At 53.4% G+C, this 19272-nt stretch overlaps 1 protein-coding gene across 3 annotated transcripts in view; it reads left to right on the top strand.

The window, feature by feature from the left end:
• The window catches only part of TCF7 (transcription factor 7), a 30886-nt gene extending 19262 nt beyond the window's left edge, over positions 1-11624 (top strand). The window contains exons 4-11 of one of the 3 annotated variants that reach the window (XM_021701884.2): positions 3712-3823; positions 4614-4704; positions 6146-6238; positions 7423-7542; positions 8169-8331; positions 8443-8550; positions 9096-9144; positions 11394-11624. In XM_021701884.2, coding sequence (XP_021557559.1) covers positions 3712-3823; positions 4614-4704; positions 6146-6238; positions 7423-7542; positions 8169-8331; positions 8443-8550; positions 9096-9144; positions 11394-11473 — 816 coding nt within the window. In that variant the 3' untranslated portion in view covers positions 11474-11624. The remainder of the gene's footprint in view (positions 1-3711; positions 3824-4613; positions 4705-6145; positions 6239-7422; positions 7543-8168; positions 8332-8442; positions 8551-9095; positions 9145-11393) is intronic. The other 2 variants (XM_044916763.1, XM_044916764.1) reach the window with 2 other exon arrangements.
• Positions 11625-19272: the final 7648 nt, after the last annotated feature.

Below are 19272 nucleotides of genomic sequence, written 5' to 3' on the forward strand. Positions count from 1 at the left end.
GAGACTGTCTTCCTGAAGCTGGCACCTTGGACCCCAGGCTCTGGTCCTAAGACTTCCTTCCAGGGGTCCCACTCCACCAGCCAGGCTTACAGTTCTGGGGGCCCAAGAGCCAGAGTCAAGGCTTAGATGGCAAGGCCTTCTCGGAAGCAGGAGCTTACATTCAAAAGCCCCTAGGCCGGAGGGACCTGTGGAGGGTTTCCATTCTGGGCCAGGGCTCCAGGCATTTGTGCCCTTAGGTGGCGAATGGTGGAATGCCTTCCACCAGAGTCCCAGGTTCTGGAGGGAATGGACCCTGAGGCTGTGGCCCTGTCTGTCACAAGGCCTGGGCAGGGCTGATGATGTCTAGCTACCACTCTCTTGGGGACCTATCAGGGTAAAAAGGCCCCAGAGGCTTTCAGGAAGCTTCCCAGGCCCTCGGCTGCTGCTCCCCCAAATTCTAAGATAAGGCAAAATTTTTGTATCTGTGATCAGTGAGGTAATCAGGGCTGCTTTTCTCATCATCATTATTCAAGGGGCAAACTGGCCCAGGATCCTGTACTGAAAAGGTTAGTATAAATGTCAGAGACCTAAGCACCCTTGCCCACTTTAGCTCGTGGCACACCTGAAAGTGATCACTAGAGCAGCTGGAGGAGGAAGCTGGAGGCTGAAGCACACGTGGAAATGCTGGGCGTGAGCAGGGAAGAGCGGGAGGGAGTGCGGCCTGGCCACACAGTGCTTTGGAGGTTTTCTCAGGGCGCGGGCGGCTCTGGGCAGGAGAGCTGTGATCTGATTTACATGGTTGCTGGATGGAGGACTGGTGGAGGGACAGGAGGCCACTGGAGTCGTCCGGGTGACAGGTGACTGACAGACCGGAGGCGGGATGTGGAGAGTCAAGGCCTACTCCAGGGTATCTGAGCAACTGGAAGGAGGGAGTGGCCATTAACTGAGGAAGATGGAGAACAGCATGTGGGGCAGAAAACCAGAGGCTCTGCTTTGGACGTACTGAGTTTGGGGAGCATTTCAGACTTCTGAGTAGACGTGGTGAGTAGGCATTTGGGGAGTGGAGTTCCCTCGAGCAAGTAGGGGCTGAGATCAGAATGTCAGTCATCAGCTGAAGACATGGAAAGCTGTGACCCTGGATGAGAGCACTCTGGGAATGAGGGGAGATGGAAAGCCGAGGGCCCATCTTGGGTCAGGTCAGGAAGATGGGCAGGCAGGAAGCAGGCCGACAGAGAGCGGCCCGTGAGCTTGGAGGCAAATCAGGTTCGTGTGGCATTCTGGAAGCCAAGCCAGGAAACTGTTTCAGGGAGGAGGGAGAAATGAGTTGTGTCCAGTCCTGCCGAGAGGTCAGGTAAAAGGAAGACTGAGCATTGAGTTCAGCAGTGTGGCAGTCGCTGGGGACCTTGACAGGAGCCATCTGGTGAAGCGATGGCGCAAGGGACGGCTAGGCTGAAAGGCGGCACGGGGACTAAGAACAGGAGCCCAGGATGGGGATGGCGCAGCTGCGTTTCGCAATGAAGGGGAACCAGACACGAGCTGGTGGCTGAGGGAGGATTCACAGCGGGGAGAACTGGCAGCCCGTGGGTACCCTAGCGGGAACGCTGCTGGCCTTGCAGCCTGCTTGGCACAGTGCCTGGCGTGCGGCAGGCGCGCAGTCATGAAGGGTTCCACAGGTGTCCTCACCCCGTAGCTGCCCCAGCCCCTTCCTGTCCCGCCAGCCCTTGCCGGCAAGCCTGAGGAGCCTCCGTTCTGCCCCCGTGCCCACACGCGCTCCGGCTCTGTCACAGTCGTGTCCGGGTCCTGAGTGTGGCACGGACCCCCCAGCTGGCTCAGAGAGCCTTGCCTTAGAACAGCAACGGGAAAGTCACCGCACCCATGGCCTGGAGACGCCGTGCCCCGTCCCCAGCCTGCAGGGCTGAGGTTGCCAGTGGGCTGCCACATGGGTCTTCCATCCTCAGGCAGATGGCCTCTGGCAAATTCAGACCAAAACTGGCCCGTGTGAGGCCAGCACCTCAGGGCCAGGGAAGGACTGTGAGGAGCATCTCCTTTGTGCACGCGAGGGGCTCCCTGCGTGTCCCTTCGTCCTGGCGCAACACCGGAGGAATCGAGCTCTTGGGTACTGTGTGCCTTTGCCCGTAAGGGCAACCCTGTGACCCTCTCCATTTGACAAGATACTGTAGTCCGTTCTTGAAGGCCACACACGTTCGAACCAGGGTCTGCACGGGGCCAGCCGACGACTCCTCAAGTTCACAGGGGAGAGCCCTCTGTGGGCTGCCCCAGGACGCCGAGAGAGGGCTCTAGTTAGAGGTGCTCACGAGGGGGCTGTGGTGCTGCTGGGACACCACCCCGTCTGCCTGAGGACAGAAGGATGTGAGGCTCTGCCCAGTGGGCCGATGAACGGCCAGGGGACTGCAGAGGTGGCGCCCCAAGGGAAGGGTGCCGCGGCCAGGAGCCCCGCCTCAAGCTCCCCTGGAGGCAGGAGTGTGGGGGACAGGGCAGCCAGGGCTGCTGCCGGGGGGCGGGGGGTGAGTCTGTGTCCACCTGGAAGCCTCACACCTTGGCTGAGTTGCAGCGCATACCTGGCCTTCCGTCTCGCCTCACTGGACCCCAAAGAGCCGATCCCAAGGGGACCTGTGCCAGGCCTCCTCACCGTGAGCTACCTGAGCTTCCCCGGACCTGGTGATGAAGGGATCACAAACTCCATTACACAAGAGCGGGAACTGAAGCCCAGAGATGTTAGGGAGTCTGGCTGAATTCACCCAGGGGGAAACTGCACCCTGGGAAGGAGCCCAGGCCAAAACCTCTCACTACTGTCCTGCTCCAAAGATGTCCTGCTGCTTCTGTGCCGTGAGTCGGAAGTCACTTATCTGTGCTGAACTTTCCCAGTGAAGCTGAGCCTCAGTGGTAGATGATGTTTCCAGGATCCCGGCTTGTGCAGGGGTGCGCTGGGGATATGCAGAGCTGTGCCTTGGCCCCGAGCAGCACCTCCCTGTGGCTGGGTCGCATGGGGAGCCCCCTTCCCAGCATGAGTCATCTCATGACAGATCCATGTGACTAGTGTGAAAAGTAAGAGTCCTGTGTTGCTGAGGAAACGGGAAGTGTGGGGGCTGGGTGGGCTGGCCCTGGAGGGAGCCTGGCCCCACCTAGCCCACCTGCTCCGAGTTAAAGGGCGGATGGGAGCCTCCCCTGTCCCCACAAATCCTGTGAAGCCTGAGGTGGAATAGTGGGTCAGACTCCAAACCCTGAGTCTGGGGGCTGGAGGAAGAGGAAAGAAAACTCCAGGCTGTCCTGGGGTAAGCCAGGTCTTGAGACCATTACCTGATGTCTGGGGCTGGAGGCCGAGAGCAGCCCCCCCAGACAAGCCACAGGGCCTCAGAGAAACCAGGGGACGAGGGGTGGGGCGAGGGGGGAGTGTCTCAGACCCAGAGGCAGAAAGAATTTCCTGGACAGGGGAGATGTGCCTCTGGGATTGAGTGTGTAGAAACCAAGAGGCTCTCTAGGTGGTAGGGCTGCTTGAGCAAAGCGTGGGAGGCTGTGGGCAGGGCCACTGGACATAGGATGGCTTGAGTGGTGCCCCCTCCCTGAGGCCTGTGGTTTTAACCACCCCCACTTTCCTTTGACATTTGGGCTACCCGCACAGCTAAAAGAGGCTCTGTCTATATGTATGCCCCCAGCCCTGGGCCTTCCTCCTTTGGGTCTCCCCACATTCACACCACCCCCCTCATTTTTCAGCACAACAAGGCCAGTCAGCCAGCCCACAGCGTCCCACAACTCTCTCCTCTCTATGAACATTTCAGCAGCCCCCACCCTACACCTGCACCAGCTGACATCAGCCAGAAACAAGGTACGGATCTGGGAAGGGGAGGGGCCTGGCAGCCCCGGAGTCTGGGGGCCAAGTCCCTAGCTTCTGAGTCCAGGGGCTAGGCCCTTTTTACAACTGGAAAACCTGGGGCTGGGCAAACTCAAAGCCCAAAGAAAACACCAGAAAGGTGGATGGGGAGCCTGAGGGCAGGTGGTGCCAGATCAGACTTGGAAGGCTTCAGGTTGAGGTAGGAGCCTAATCCCGAGGGGCCTCCCAATGCCAGGATGTGGGAGCAGGCATCTGTGTAAAGCTGAGGACAATAAAACTTGTATCCTTTCCCTCCCCCCAGTGAGAAAATGGAAAGTGGTGGTTGTGATGGCTGATTCACCTCAGCCTCAGGGAAAGTCATTCTGAAATCAGCCATTGTCGGCTGTGGGAAACGTGCTGACTCAACCCTGGGGAGGCAGAGGGGGTGGGTGGAACCCAGGCTGCCCAGGCCAGGGGGCCTGCGTCCTGCACACAAAGCCAGGCCAGAGCCCCCAGCCGAGAGGCCCCAGGTGAAGACCAGCAGTGGACCAGGGCACGGCGAGGCCTGGCCTGCCCACCCCTCAGTGGCTCCACCTCTCCCTGGCCAGCCAGTGTCCTTAAGGCTGGTCACCCAGCCTCTCTGCCCTGGAAATGGGGCCCTGTCATCACACTGGCATAGTCCTGAACAAACCGGTATGTCTGGTCCTCCAGCAGACGGAGGGAGGGTCTTAGAGGCCCCACAGGAGGCTCTAGGGTGCAGTCCCAGGTCAGGCTAGCTCACTCACTCAGCCCCTCTCCCCTGTAGGAGTTCACAGGCCTCTGCAGACCCCTGACCTCTCTGGCTTCTACTCTCTGACCTCAGGCAGCATGGGACAACTCCCCCACACTGTGAGCTGGTGAGTGTGGGCCCGGTGGGAAGGGGGCGCCTTGCGCTGGTGGGACCCATACTTGCCGTGTCCTTTTCCTCCTCCACCCTTCTCTGCCAGCACTCTGCTGCCAGCCCTGTGTCAGAACCGGGGGCCGTCCAGCAGCTCTGTCCATTCCCCAGGTGGCCCACCGCACTCCCCTTGACTCCTGGTCTCAGTCCTGCCACACGTGAACTCGGCCTCCATGTCTGGGAGCCTCGAGTGGCGTGGGGGTGGGGGGCACGGCGAGCTGCCCAGGTTATAAGAGTAGGTAAGGAAGGAAAGGGAGACCTGCCCGGACAGGGAGGGGACAACATGAATGGCCACGAGACAGGCTTTTGCCTCTGAGCCACGTGGTGGGCAAGGGGCTACTTCCTACTCCCGTCAGTGCCTCCTGCCGACTGGTCCGTTGGCTGAGCTCCCTGAGGAGCAGAGTTCTCCTGTGCCCCTTCTGGCGCCAAGCCCAAGCCCCTGGCCAGCTGCTGAGAGAGCCTTAGAGTCTGTGAAGACTGCGCCAGCCCAAGCCAGCCTGACCCTTAAGTCAGCAGGCCCGACTGTGGGCCACAGGGCCCGTCTTCCGCCGGAGCCGGGCCTTGGCAGGCTGGTTGGCCCTCTGCTCGTGACCCACAGTGTGATGTGGACAGGTCTGCAGCGTCTCTGGGCTGGGGCAGTCGCCCAACAGCAGGAAAGCATGGTTTCCCAGGAAGAAAGGGAAGGCCAGAGGCCCACCCTGAGACCTGCCTGCCCTTTTCCACGTGCTTTTTATCGGTGTTCAGCTCACTCCGTTTCCTGATTCTCCTCGGACACTGCCCCACTCTGAATACCAATCAGGACTCCGCCTAGGAACGCCCCCAGGACTGGAGCTGGCCAGGCGGGGTTCTGGACACCAGAGCGGCGCTGCTGATGCGGGCCGACCCTCAGGTCCCTGCCCTCTCTGGGCCCGATCTGCCAGAGGCCCGACAGCGACAGGGCCGTGTTAGTGCTTTCAGTGGGGAGTGTAAGAGCCCAGAGGGCTGCCTCATCCAGCTTGGGATTTCAAGGGCTTTCAGGAGAAAAGGTCATTTAGCCAAGCAGGGCCTGAAGGCAGGCCAGGAATCGAAAGGGGGCAAAATAATCCAGGCGTTTTAACAGTGGATGCAGAAGCCCTAAGGCAGATGTCAACCCCATATTGACCAAGAAATAAGGCTGGAGGTGAGCTGGGGGGGGGGGGGCTTCCTAAGCTGGGTCCTAGGAGGATGCTGCCATTTCTGCCCCTTAAGCGCCAGGACCAGTCTGTGGAGCAAAGAGCAGCACGGCGTGCCCCCTGGTGGCAGATGCCAAGTACACATGCTGGAGAGTCCTACAGAGGCTGATCCCCTGCACCTGGTGGGGAGGTCCTGCCCCACATCTGGCCAGTCGCCAGACTGCTAACAGCTGTCTCTCCCAACCACAGGCCCAGCCCTCCTCTCTACCCCTTGTCCCCTTCCTGCGGATATAGACAGCACTTCCCTGCCCCCACTGCAGCCCCTGGCGCCCCCTACCCCAGGTGAGTCCCGAACCCTGCAGCCAGGCTCCTGCTTCCTGTTGCCCAGGCTTCAGTGCCCACACGAGGCCATGCCCAGGCCAGTGCTTGCCCTGTGCTAGTTGTCTGTCCAGCCGTCCGTCCGTCCTTCTGCAGCCCCCTGCTGCGCTGTGCCTGAGAATGAAGCCAGTGGGAGAGCAAGAGGCCTGAGGCCGGGCCATACCGTGCAGCCAAGCGCCCTGGGGCAGTCAGGGACAGTGCACGCACGTGTGTGCTCGTGCTCCTGCCTCTGTGCGTGCGTGAGCCCGCCCAAGTGCACGTGTGCGTGCACTCACCCCTTTGTGCCTCCCTGCTGAAGGGCGGGTCAGGCACGCTCTCCTGGGCATTCCGTGAGCTCTGCCCGCGCCGAGGCACCACCTTTTCCATGTGTCTCCAACCTCGGGCCCTTACGGTGGTTTCCCCAGAAGAGCAGAAAAGCGAAGTGACAGGTGTGTGTGTGTCCCTCCACTTCACTCACCCCCTCAGTGACGGAGCCAAGCCAGGGATGGAACAAGAACTCAGCAGACATGTCCAGCCCTGCTGGAGTTCACAGCCCAGGGCGGGAGGTACGGACAGAGCACGAACAGAGCCATGGGCAGGGAGAACTTCACGAAGAGTCACATGTCCTGAGTAAAGCGGCCAAGGGGAACAGCACTGGTCGGGGATGGCTGGAGGGGTGAAGTGATGGAAAACGGGAAAGGATGGGGCGGATAGTGTCAGCGGGGCAGGTCCCATGGAGGATCCTGGGTTTTTTTCGGGGGGCTGTGAGGGAATTTCAGCAGGGGTGGCCAAGAGCACTCGGGCGCTTACAAAGGTCACTCTGGGTGTTGTGTGGAGAGAGGCCTGGAGGGTTCAAGCAGGAGAGGAAGGAGACTCACAGGGTAGCCACAGGCTCAGGAGGCTGAGCTGGTTTAGCATAAGGTAAGGGGACAGGTTGCAAAGCTATTTAGGACTCACTTCATAGCCACCTGAATGACACGTATGCGGGTTTGTGCAGTGTGTCTGTGTGATGTGTTGGGAGCAGGTGTTTGCGTGTAGCTGTGTGCTTGTGTGCAAGCCCGTGGGAGTGGCGTGTGTCCCTGTCCTCGTGTACTGTGAAGGGGCCGCCAGGTGTCCAAGGTCTGGCCCATACATTCCTGGCTCAGTGTTAACTCTCCTTCTGCCTTTAGGTTCACCCACCCGCCCCTGATGCTAGGCTCTGGTGTGCCTGGTCACCCCGCGGCCATCCCGCACCCGGCCATCGTACCTCCCTCAGCGAAGCAGGAGCTGCAGCCGTATGACCGCAGCCTGTGAGTGAGAAGGCACCCAATGTGGAGGGGGCAGACCTCAGGGTCCCATCTGTTCATCAGCCAGACACAATCCTCCCACCAGGCTCTACACCTGCCACCTAGAAGCTCCAGGGGCTGCCAGGGGCGACCTCTGGCTGAGCCATCTTGTGGTTCTCGCCACTGACTGACCAGTGTTTTGTTCGGGGTTTTTTTGTTGCTTACGTAAAAAACAAAACAAAACAAAAACTATCTCTTCACCCAATGTGGGCCTCGAACTCACGACCCCGACATCAAGAGTCATAGATTCCTCCAAGTGAGCCAGCCAGCACTCCGCCACCACCTCCCGCAACCAGTGTTTTTTGATCCTTAGAAGGAGGAGGGGACGGATGGGGTGGGGAACAGAGATTTGGTTTGAGCCAACAGGGGAGGGGCTGAGAAGTCCTTAAACATGTTTCTCTTAGCTGCAGTATTCCTGCAAGGAAGAGTTACGTAGCTCTGATCATCCATTTTGGAGCAGCTGGGAAAGATACCATTACAAAACCCTCGTTTCCATGCATTTACACACACACTGGACACACACTAGAAAAGGCAGTCGCGTTAGGTGGACACTGGGGGGCTCCTGAGTGATCTGGACATATACCCCTCAGGAAGACGCAGGCAGAATCCAAGGTGGAGAAGGAGGCCAAGAAGCCAACCATCAAGAAGCCCCTCAACGCCTTCATGCTATACATGAAGGAGATGAGAGCCAAGGTCATCGCAGAGTGCACACTCAAGGAGAGCGCTGCCATCAACCAGATCCTAGGCCGAAGGGTGAGGCCACGGGCAGGTGGGCTGGCGGGAGTGGGCCCTGACCACCTTCACCCTGGTGCTGCCTTGTTGATTCCTTAGTGCACCCCACCTACCCCTTCTTCCCCACTGCAGTGGCACGCGCTGTCTCGGGAAGAGCAAGCCAAGTATTATGAGCTGGCCCGAAAGGAGAGGCAGCTGCACATGCAGCTCTATCCAGGCTGGTCAGCGCGGGACAATTATGTGAGTGGCCAGTGACACACAGTAGGGACGGGGAGGGGAACCTTCAAGATGCCATGCCCCAGGCCACAGTCTCCACAGGGAAAGCCAGACCACTGTCCTGAAGGCAGAGACAAGGAGGGCAGGTGGTGGAGCGCAAGGGCCCAAGGCCTCACATGGCTAGTCTGAAGAGAGCTAAGCAAGGGAAGCTGCCCCTTGAAGGCAGGCCCATGTCCTCTTTTCCACCTGGGATGCACTCCCCTGACAGGGCTGTTGCCTGGTATTTGGCCATATAGGCAGAAGGGGAGTAAGGGGCCTTGTAAGTCATCGCCTCCATTCAGAAGGGAGACCCGCATGGGAAAGGGAGGAGGAGCCTCTAACTGCCCCATGGTATCCTGGCAAAAACTGCCATTAAGAAACGCCAGGCCTCCTGGGGAGGAGGGAACTGTGTACCCAGAATCTCAGCAACAGCCAGACTAGGCTGCAGGTCTCCCAACCACACACTCACTGGAATGATCAAGGGACCACTTCCCAGATCTGAGCAGAATCCCTCCCTCTGTTCCCTGCAGGGGAAGAAGAAAAGGCGGTCACGGGAAAAGCACCAGGAATCCAACACAGGTGAGGCCTCCTCTCAGCAGCGGAGACTGCTCTCCAAGCCTGCATTTCATGAGCACCCTGCTCTGGCCCAGAGGGAGAGGCAGAATTCTCAGCCACAGACCTTCAGGCCTTGGGCCCTCTGAAAACAAGGCCCACTTCTCACAAGTCAAATCCCCACATGAGGAACAACTACACGAAGTCCCTTTAACAGTGTAACACTGGTGTGTTGACCCACTGCACCCTCCCACCTCTGCCAGCCCTGCTCGCAGCTAGCCTCTGCCAGAGAAACCGAGCCTGTGGTTCTGCTGAGATGGGCATGCGGGCTGTGGGGATGGAGGTGCAGCTGTGCCTAGGCCCTGAAGTCACACAGCCGGCTGGTTGGTGCCCGGCCATTTCTCGGTCACCCCCCCCCACCCCCAATCCCTGTTTATTTAGGCAGTGCAAAGTGCTCTGTATGGAGGACCCAAGGAAGCCATGCTCTGCTTCAATTCTTGCCCCGAGTCTGATAATTCAGACTCCACATCCATGACTATCTCAACTGTGCTGCCCCCACACAGGGGAGCTCGAGGCTAGGACTGAGGCGGGGTAGAATCCTTGCCCTTTTCTGAAGCTGAAGTGTGGGCTTTGCTGTGCATCTGGTTTAAGCTACAGCATGAGGGGCTTATGGGTTAGGTAGATTGAGCATTGGCAAAAAGGAAGAAAAACTGGATGACGTGGGCAGGGAGATGTGGGGGGGTGGGCAGCCCTGAGGCAGTAGAGGCTGGATCCCTGTGAGTCTCCCCTGGGCTCCTCTCCCGCAGCTCCCATGCTGCAGCCAGAGAGAGGAGCTAACCTGCCAGGATCCCCTCCCTCCCTCCCTCCCTCCCTCCCTCCCTCCCTCCACCATTGTTCCCACTGCGTCTCCTGCCTAGCTAGGTGCCCACCTTTCCTGATAACTTGGCTCTGGGTCCTGGGGCTCCCACTGGGGCTGGCTGTGCCATGGAGAGGCCCGCTGCCTATGGGGCCTATGGGGTATCTGTGACTGGCTGACACTGATGTTACCTCTTCTTTCTGGGCCCTGCTCTGCCCTGCTGCCTGCCTGCTCGCCCTCTGCCCTGCTCTGCCCCTCTGGCATGGCTGTGAGCAGACCCTGGCTCGCCTAAGAAATGCCGTGCTCGCTTTGGCCTCAACCAGCAGACGGATTGGTGTGGTCCGTGCAGGTGGGTTTGTCCCCACCACCATCCTCCTCCCTTTGCTTCAAGCTGCTTCCCTGACTCTGCACATGTTCTGCTGGGCCTGTAGCCCTCCTTTGGTCCCCCAGTCCCATAGCATACCCACAGATTGGGGAACCCATGTCCCCTAAGAATGGAGAATGTTCTAGAAAAGAAAGGCAGACTCAAGAAGGTAGTTCTGGCCCCTGGTGCCTAGGGTCCTCTGTTAATGAGGACCTGATGCTGGCTAAGGTTATGGGTTAGGTAGAGCCCCTGGCTACCAGGCCTAGAACTCACCATGGTCCACCAATTCCCTCACTTCAAGTTAGGATCCCTGCCTGTGTTATCCTGAACGCTTAAAAACCCAAAGTGACTGTAGTAGAGGACCGCCTGGATGCCAAGTGGTCACGTACCTCATCTTCTACCTGAGACCAGGGACTGCAGAGGTAGGGAGAGAGGAAGAGGGGGTATCCCTGGGCCATCCTAGCAAAAGGGCCGTAGTTAGGCTCTGTGGCACTAAACCCATGTGTTTCCCCATACAACAGAGAAGTGTGTATGTGAAAAGAAGGTATACCTACCAGGTGGCTAAAGTTTGCCTGGTTGAGGTTGAGGCTAGGTCTGGTAAGGCTGAGTCCACCTCAGGCAGTGAGTTCACAGACTCTAAGGAATACCGTGCTCCCTCTCCAAGGGCAGAGAGGAACTTGGGCAGTACGTAAGTGTGTGTATATACACACGTTGGGCGCATTTGTATTATTTTGCCCGAGCACCCCCCAAGAATCCACAAGCAGTGCAGCCCTTTGCCTTACTGCAGATCTGAGCCCCACAAACACAGGAGGCAGCCCCCACGGCTAGCCTGCAAGAGGTTCCTGTGCCACCCTGTGGCTGTGCTGGGAACTACACCTGTTCCAGGTCTGGGCCAGGCCCAGCAGAAGTGCAGTGCTAGGTTTGAAGGCACAGGCACATCACCCAAGTCCTGGGGACAGGGGACAGCAGGCCTGTGCAAGGACAGCATTTTCTGGTTGTGGTGTATGACTGTGAATTCACCCTCTGTTTACAGATAACTCTCTTCACTATTCCTAGGAGGAAAAAGAAATGCATTCGGTACTTACCCGGAGAAGGCCGCTGCCCCAGCCCCGTTCCTTCCGATGACAGTGCTCTAGGCTGCCCCGGGTCCCCAGCCCCCCAGGACTCGCCCTCATACCTCCTGCTGCCCCACCTCCCCACAGAACTGCTTGCTAGTCCTGCGGAGCCGGCGCCTACATCACCAGGGCTCTCAGCCGCTCTCAGCCTCCCAGCCCCCTGGACCCCCCCCGCCCCCCCCCCGGCGCCCTACAGAGTACACAGGTGCAACGGCAGGAATCTCAGAGACAGGCAGCCTAGCATGCACAGGACACCTCGCCGCCTCCAGGGACCCATCCTCTGAGAGGAAGCGACAGAGCCCCAAATCACATGGAAACTGGCCAGGGGCCCTGTTACCTCCCTCTCAGGGACCAGGCCCAGGAGACTTCCGAGGCTGCACAACTTCTGCCTGAACCTGGGGCCATCAATTCCAACTGCTCCAAGTGGTGGGAATCAGATTGGCGGTGTGTCGTCTGATTAAGGGCATCCCTTGTGCCTACAGCAGCCTGCATCTATTCTTTTTACCACCTGTCTTGCTGGCCAGATGCCCCCTGCCTCCTCCTTTGCTTTTCTGCTAGGTCATAGGTGGGCGGGATTGAGCCCAGCTACTTTCCGAACCCTACACCTCCCCAGTCCCACCACTGCCACACCCTCCCCATACCAGACACTTCATGGACCAAGAATGAGCTGGTTTATGAAACAACACCTCAGCATGGTCACAACCACATGCTCAAGAGGACAATGCTTCTCTCAGAAAGGCCCGGAGAAGCCCTGTTGACAGAAAAGGAGTAATTATTCATAAGCTGGACCAGAAGGAAGCCTCTTGCCATGTTCTCAAGAGCTTGCAAGACGAGGAGGGGATGGAACGGGTTAAATCTAGGCCTATCACCCTAGGCAACAGGAATGACCAGACACTATCTTATCAGGCAAGTATGGGCAGTGAGACGTACCTGGCTCTGGTTCAAATTACTTGGAAATGTTTCCAAGAGAAACTCAACCTCCCCAGAAGCTCTGATGAGCTTTGACTCGACAGTCAAAAGAAATTATGGCCCCAAACCCGGTGTGCATCCCTCCCTACCCCGAGAGCCTCTGTCACAGCTCCATTTTCTGCTTACCCGGGTCAGTCTAGGCGGCTCGTGAGCAGTTGAGGGCAAACCTCATGACAGCCAGTGCCTACTTCAGTTTCCTGATGGGGCTGCAGGAAGGACCATCACCATCAAAGCAAGGAGCCCAGAGAACCTCTAGTGGTAGTCAGTGGGTTTTCACCACAGCCTACTTTAACCCATTTCTGAGCCAAGCTTCAACCCTGAGCCTTAAAAAAAACCCAAACTTTTAATTTAATTTTTTTTTTTGCCCTCCTCCTCACTGTACATAGCCTGAATCCAAAGAAAAAGGGCTGCTCCTATACCCATACATCCCTCAACAAAAGCCTTTAGTTCCGACTTTAGCCACTGGCTTCTCAGAATCCAAAGAACATATATTCTAGTGTAGTGTCGCAAGAAGTCTTGAAAGAAAAGGACTATTGTAGTGTTCAAAATATTTTTGTATTGTTAATGCATCATCAAACAAAAACTTTTTTAACGTGAGAATAAAGATACTTTTTACTGGGTTTCGAAATTTTTCAAAGCTTGACCCTAAGGAATAAGCTGTTTCAGTAATAGAGCTTGACACTCTCCTTTTCTTACCCACAGCCATAAAACTTGGGGTTTATTCTCTATCATGGGACACATGTTCTCAAGACTTTCAATCAACAGAAGCCAGAGATTACTTTCCTCACCTTCCCTATTGGGGCTTAGGCCCTGCCTGGCTTCCAACCACAAGAGCTAATCTCCCTCTAAGTGTAAACTCCCCAATCCTCGGACCTCACAAGTGATGCAGGGACAGGCCAGCCTGCATATGGGAATGGGCTGTAAACTGCCACCACAGACCCACATAACCACTAGGCTCCATCTTCCTCCCGCAGAGAGAAAAGACCCAATACTCCACAAGCACACATCCTATTTTGAAGCAAACCGGAGTCTCTCATAAGCTGGTATCAGAAAACTTGAAAGAGCATTTTAATAGCACCCTTTCCTCCCAAAAGCTAATTGGGTGCTTAAAGTATCTTCCTATTTTTATACAAAACCTCTCCAGTTTGATAAATCTACAGCCTCCCTTTTAACAGCAGTTTCCATCATGTTTAAGAATACCGTTAACTCCTCAAACTCCTCATGAATGTAGAAGGTGCAAAACCACTTCAGTAGGTCAAGCAGATAAAAATGCTGGGCAAGAAGATCCCAAGTCACCACGCATTGTAATTTTCACAGAGTTCTATTTTTGGGATTTTATGTTTAAAAATATTTATAAATAAAGTCATCTTCCAGAGTAGTGTCTATCTAAAGTAGGCCACTGGAAGTTGTAATCCCAGATTTGCTTTTTTTCCCGGAAGGGTACGAGAGGAGACCATTCTCTCGACATCTGTCCCATTTAAAGAATTCCACTCTGGCCTAGTTGTTTCAAAAACTACATTTTAAGGCTTATGCAAGACTGGATTGCTGCATCTGATTTGGTGTCTTATTTAGAGCACATTGGGTACAGGAACAATGCACCCTTTGTGTATGGGAGGGTACAGAGGGGGGCTCTGGCAACTTTGTTAAAATCAAACCAGCCTCTTAAAAAAAAGTGACTTCAAAGAAGAAACTCAAATCCTCCTAGATCACACCAGCACATTCCTGAGGCCACAGGTGACTTGAGAGTGAGGTCCTAAATACAATTTCAAATAGTACACCAGTCCCACCTCTCTGCAAGCCAAGAACTAGCCCTGTTTCTAAGACCTCACAAGACAAGATGCCCCAACCTCCCTTACACATTCCCAGAAGAGAACAGGCAAACCGGCTTGGCATCTGTGCTGCAGTGAGTTCTCTTGCACTCACGGGGAAGGCCCAGCTCAGCAAACTGCACGGCCTGCCCAAGTCTCTCAATTTGAACACATCCCCCCGCCCTTTTTTTTAATATAGGAAGCCCTGTGGCCACTCTTTTCTAGCTGTATCTTTTTTTGTTGTTTTTTTTAAGATTTTATTTGACAGAGAGACAGCGAGAGAGAGAACACAAGCAGGAGTGGGAGAGGGAGAAGCAGGCTTCCTGCTGAGCGGAGAGCCCGATGCAGGGCTCGATCCCAGGACCCTGGGATCAAGACCTGAGCCGAAGGCAGACACTTAACGACTGAGCCACCCAGGTGCCCCACTATCTTTTGAACGTCCCTAAAGCACTGCTGCCCACTCTGAGTGTACAGTAAGTCTGGCTAGAAAGGCCACAAGTGCCGGGAAACAGACTGATTCTTTACATTGTTCCAAAGAAGAAATGAAATAGGTTCCTGCATGCATTTCTAGAAAAAGAGCCTAGAAAGGGCAAGGGTAACAAAAACTTGTCAGGCCTATATATCAAAGTAGAAGATTTGAGACCAAGAACAATTCCTTATATAAAAAAGCTGATTGGCTTTTCTTTGAAGTTAGAAAGGCTGCTTTATCATGACTTTCTCAGGTCTACCCAGAGCTTTAAGAGTTCACCAAGGGTCCCTGAAAGAGAGCTGACCACCGAAACAGACCCTGGTTCCTAGGCTCCATCAATGCCGACTATTCTAATCACCTCTGTCCCAGAACTCTAATTCAGGCTCCTGGGCTTTCTACTGGCCTGGAGCAACTAATGGACCTTTGTTGGTCTATTTGTCCACAATGGGCCAAAGGGGTCTGAGAAGAGCCCTAACTTAACTACTTAAACAGCAGGAGACATAGGTGGGGATATTCCTATAGTCGGTTGGCTAGAATAAAAGCCAGCTCAGGTCAGGAGAGATTTTTTCGAAATAATAATATAATAATAATAATATGGGATTAGGCAGAGAAGTTTAACCGGAAAAAGCAAATTCTGGCCTAGGGGTAGGAACTGTGCTATCTCTTAGCATTTCTCAGGAGTTCAGTCACACAGAGTAAGGAGTATTTCATCAGCTATAAATTATATAGAAAACAGTAGTTCAAAGCTGGTACTTCTTTTCAAGTTCACCTGGGGCTTTGGACCAGATCCTCCTTTTCCATTCAGGTATTCTCTCCTTTATCTGAAGGCTTATTCTTTTAAGCATGTGCAGTCAATTTTGGGGCAGGGGAGGGGAGGAGGAATGGGTAGGGGAAGGGGAGAAATATGGAGGAATTAGGTCGAAGGAACAAAGGAAACCAAGCCAGCAAACAGGCCACTCTGGAAACTCCTCTTGAATGTAGTTTTCTGACAGTGTAGCTCTCTCTACTCCCACCCATCCTATAAGCCTCCAGTCTCTGCAGAGCATTTGAAGCAGGTAAGAGAAGCTGTAAAAGAGCACACTCAGCACAGCAAGGACAAATATGCATTTGCACAATACAGGAGCGAAGTATTGAAACTGAGAGCACTTTGATGGACTAGGTGGATTCTCAGACTGAAAGAAGAGGCAGGCTGGCATACAGATCAGGTTTCAAGTTAAGCACTGTCAGAAGGTCATGAGAACAGATACTGTAAGCAACTCTATTCTATATTCCTCCCACAAAATGACTCTCGGTATTGGCACACACACCAGATGTAGCCAACGGTGTTAAGATGTCACAAGGCAGCAAGTATATCATCTGTGAGTTAAACTATCACTCAAGTCCCACACTGGAAATCCATCAAACGAGAGCTCCTTGACCAACATCTTTATGCCACCAATAAGGTTCATATCCACTGACCGCTCAACAGTAAGGACAGCACTCAGTCTATCCTGCTAAGGTGTCCAAAAGGCTCAATGTTGGGCCACGGGATATATTCTCAACTTCTCACATCATTCGTCTTGATATGCACATCCAGTTCCCTTACTCATTCTGCCTTTTAGAGAGAGGTTTTTAACAGTAAACAAAGGCATCAATTAGGACTCCAAATGCAAAACCCCCCATCACATCCTTTAGTACAATACTAAAAAAAAGTTTTAGTTCAACCACCCAAGAACTGCACTGCCTGACATGGGTCTGATCAACACTCTCCTGGTCACCAAAATTCTATCACTAATCCAGGACAATGTGTCTTTCCAGCCTATACTCTCCAGCAGACCTGACACCCAACCCTCTGCTGGTAGTTCCAGACTGAGCACTGCTTCCCCCCTCACCATGGCATCCCTCCATCCCCAACCAAAACCACCAATTCGTTTCTTCTCACAGAACCTTTCTTAGGCCCTTCCAGCCCTAGGACCCCCATTTACTCATTAATCTTGTTTTGTCCAGGAACATTTTTATTACGGTTCCTCATCCCCTCCTGGCAGTATTTATGCTTTGCCTCATTAGCTACACCAAAAGCTCCCAAGAGAGAAACCATGGCTTACACTTCCTACAAAGGAGAAGCTAGGAGCTACTTTAGAGATTCAGCCATTTCACAGGCTTTCCCTTTACTAGCAATCTTTCCCCTAATTCTCTTCTGTACTAGCCAGAAATCAGTTTTCATACAAACTAAATAACTGAAGATTATCATCTTTTTAAAGCTCAAGCAACTTCCCAGGAAGAACATTTGATTCTTTCCCATTTAAATATGTAGGGAGCTTTAGAAAAAAGAAAGCTCTGAAACATCTTCAAATGGGAAGAGGTGGCAGAAGTTAAGCTTCAAAAGATAAAAGCTTCTTTGGCCATGGATAGAGTGAACAATGCTCAGATCAAGAGGTCTGCTGCTCTCTCAGTTCTTAACTTGTGGAAGTACTTCCTATGCATGTAGAAATCGCCCTGTAAGAGTCTAGGCGACCTATCTAATTTCTTAATTTCCCTTGGATCGGCAAACACAGAATTGGCCAATTTTTAAATAAACTAAGAGACTGGGGTGCCTGGGTGGCTCAGTCAGTTAAGTGTCTGCCTTCGGCTCAGAGCCCTGGGATCAAGCCCCATGCTGGGCTCCCTACTTGGCAGGGAGTCTGCTTCTTCTCCCTCTGCCCCTCACCCCGTTCTCATGCTCTCTCTCTCCCTCAAATAAATGGGTAAGATCTTAAAAACACACACACACACACACACAACAACAACAAAAGTAAACTAAGAGATCATGTGGTTTGGAATATCTGCCTGCCCTGATTCACATGCTCATAGTGACTTACTCTCCTCCTTCTCCAGCTAGTTCCAGTCTAAGCTCCTCACTACCGTTAATTCATGTTACTGGGGCACAGTCCTAATAGTCTACCAAATTATGGTAAAGATCTTGTTTAATTCTAGCAGCCGGTATGTTCCAACAGGTGCAGAATCAACAGATCACAGCTGCAATGCTGCTCAGGAATTTTTACCTTACTGGGAGGAGTTTGTGGATCTTTGGAAAAATATAAAAATTGCAAAGCAATACATACCTTGTGTATTAAAGGTAGATTTATGAAGGCAAGCTAATAAGATACAAAATATAATAGCACTTCAAATGACATAACTTGCTTCTACAATGTAAGAATTACCAGAATCTGTTTGAGGGGGGCACATCCTTAATCCATGACAATGTCAGAGAAAAAGGAATGAGCTAATATTGAGAAGGAATATGGTTTACTCTCAATCATAAGTGACACAGTCAATGAAAAGCTGAGAAGCCAAAGAACTATCACACGGGGGTCTTCATCACCAACAGCACCACTCTGCACATAGCTACCATTTCCAACTTACCCGAGGCCAGGTAGGCACTAAGAGGCAGAAACAGGAGTCCAGCCTCACAGTATGACTTTGTGCCACAGTATTAGTTTAGAACAGCTGGGAAGTGAGAGGGTAGGAGAGAGTGTATCTCTGGAGACAGATTTGGCTACTATGGATAATGGGAAAGAGCCACTCACTTGCCCTGGGTAAGGTGAGGGCCCAGAAAACTCTTGGAAGACTTATTAAAGAAATAGCAACTAGCAGGCAAGAGCGAATAGGGCAGGCAGCACGCAGCAGCCAGTCTGCAGTGTCTCTGAGCACCCTACCTATGACTGATGTGGGCACACAATGTCCAAAAATGGCCTATTTTCTCTTATATGAGCTGTCAGGTCTTTATGAAACCTGAGAGTTTAAAATTATCAGGACGTTTTATTTAAAGCCTAGGGCCACAGTCTACAGAAAATCAGGAAGAGAACAAAAATCTTAACTACTATATTGTCTGTCCACTCAGTCTCACCTATTCAAAAAGATCCCAGTGTCCTTTAAATATGGGTAGTGCCATTATTTAGACCTGTAATCCCAACGATCCTTGGGGGTTATAGAGATTCAGAACTAACAGAGAAAAGTAATAGGTTTTGTCTCCTGGAAGCTGTTATTTCCTTTCCAAACTACACAAGGCATGTGCTAACAATCCTGTACTTTCAGTTAAGAGTTCTATTTTTTTTTTTTTTTTAAGATTTTATTTATTTGACAGAGAGAGAGACAGCGAGAGAGGGAACACAAGCAGGGGGAGTGGAAGAAGGAGAAGCAGGCTTTCCATGGAGCAGGGAGCCCAATGCGGGGCTCGATCCCAGGACCCTGGGATCATGACCTGAGCCGAAGGCAAACACCCAACGACTGAGCCACCCAGGTGTCCAAGAGTTCTATTTTTCACAATCATGCTAGAGATCTTGCTGGGGGTGGTTAAACTTTTCGCAAGAACTGACTGTTATGGTGGGAATTAAAGGTGAGACACTCCAGCTAGGATTGAATTCTGCTACCTTCCCAAGTGAACCCAGGACAGATGGAAAACAAACTAATTCCTGAGAATAAAGGGAATCAGGGATCCAGAAGCAGTCATAAGGGTCGGCAAACTTTTTCTCTCAAGGGCCAGAGAATAAACATTTTAGGCTTTTCAAGTCAAATACAGTCTCCTGTATTGATTTTTTAATAATCCTTTAAAGACA

The sequence above is a fragment of the Neomonachus schauinslandi genome, chromosome 7, assembly GCF_002201575.2.
Source record: "Neomonachus schauinslandi chromosome 7, ASM220157v2, whole genome shotgun sequence".
Lineage (NCBI taxonomy): Eukaryota > Metazoa > Chordata > Mammalia > Carnivora > Phocidae > Neomonachus > Neomonachus schauinslandi.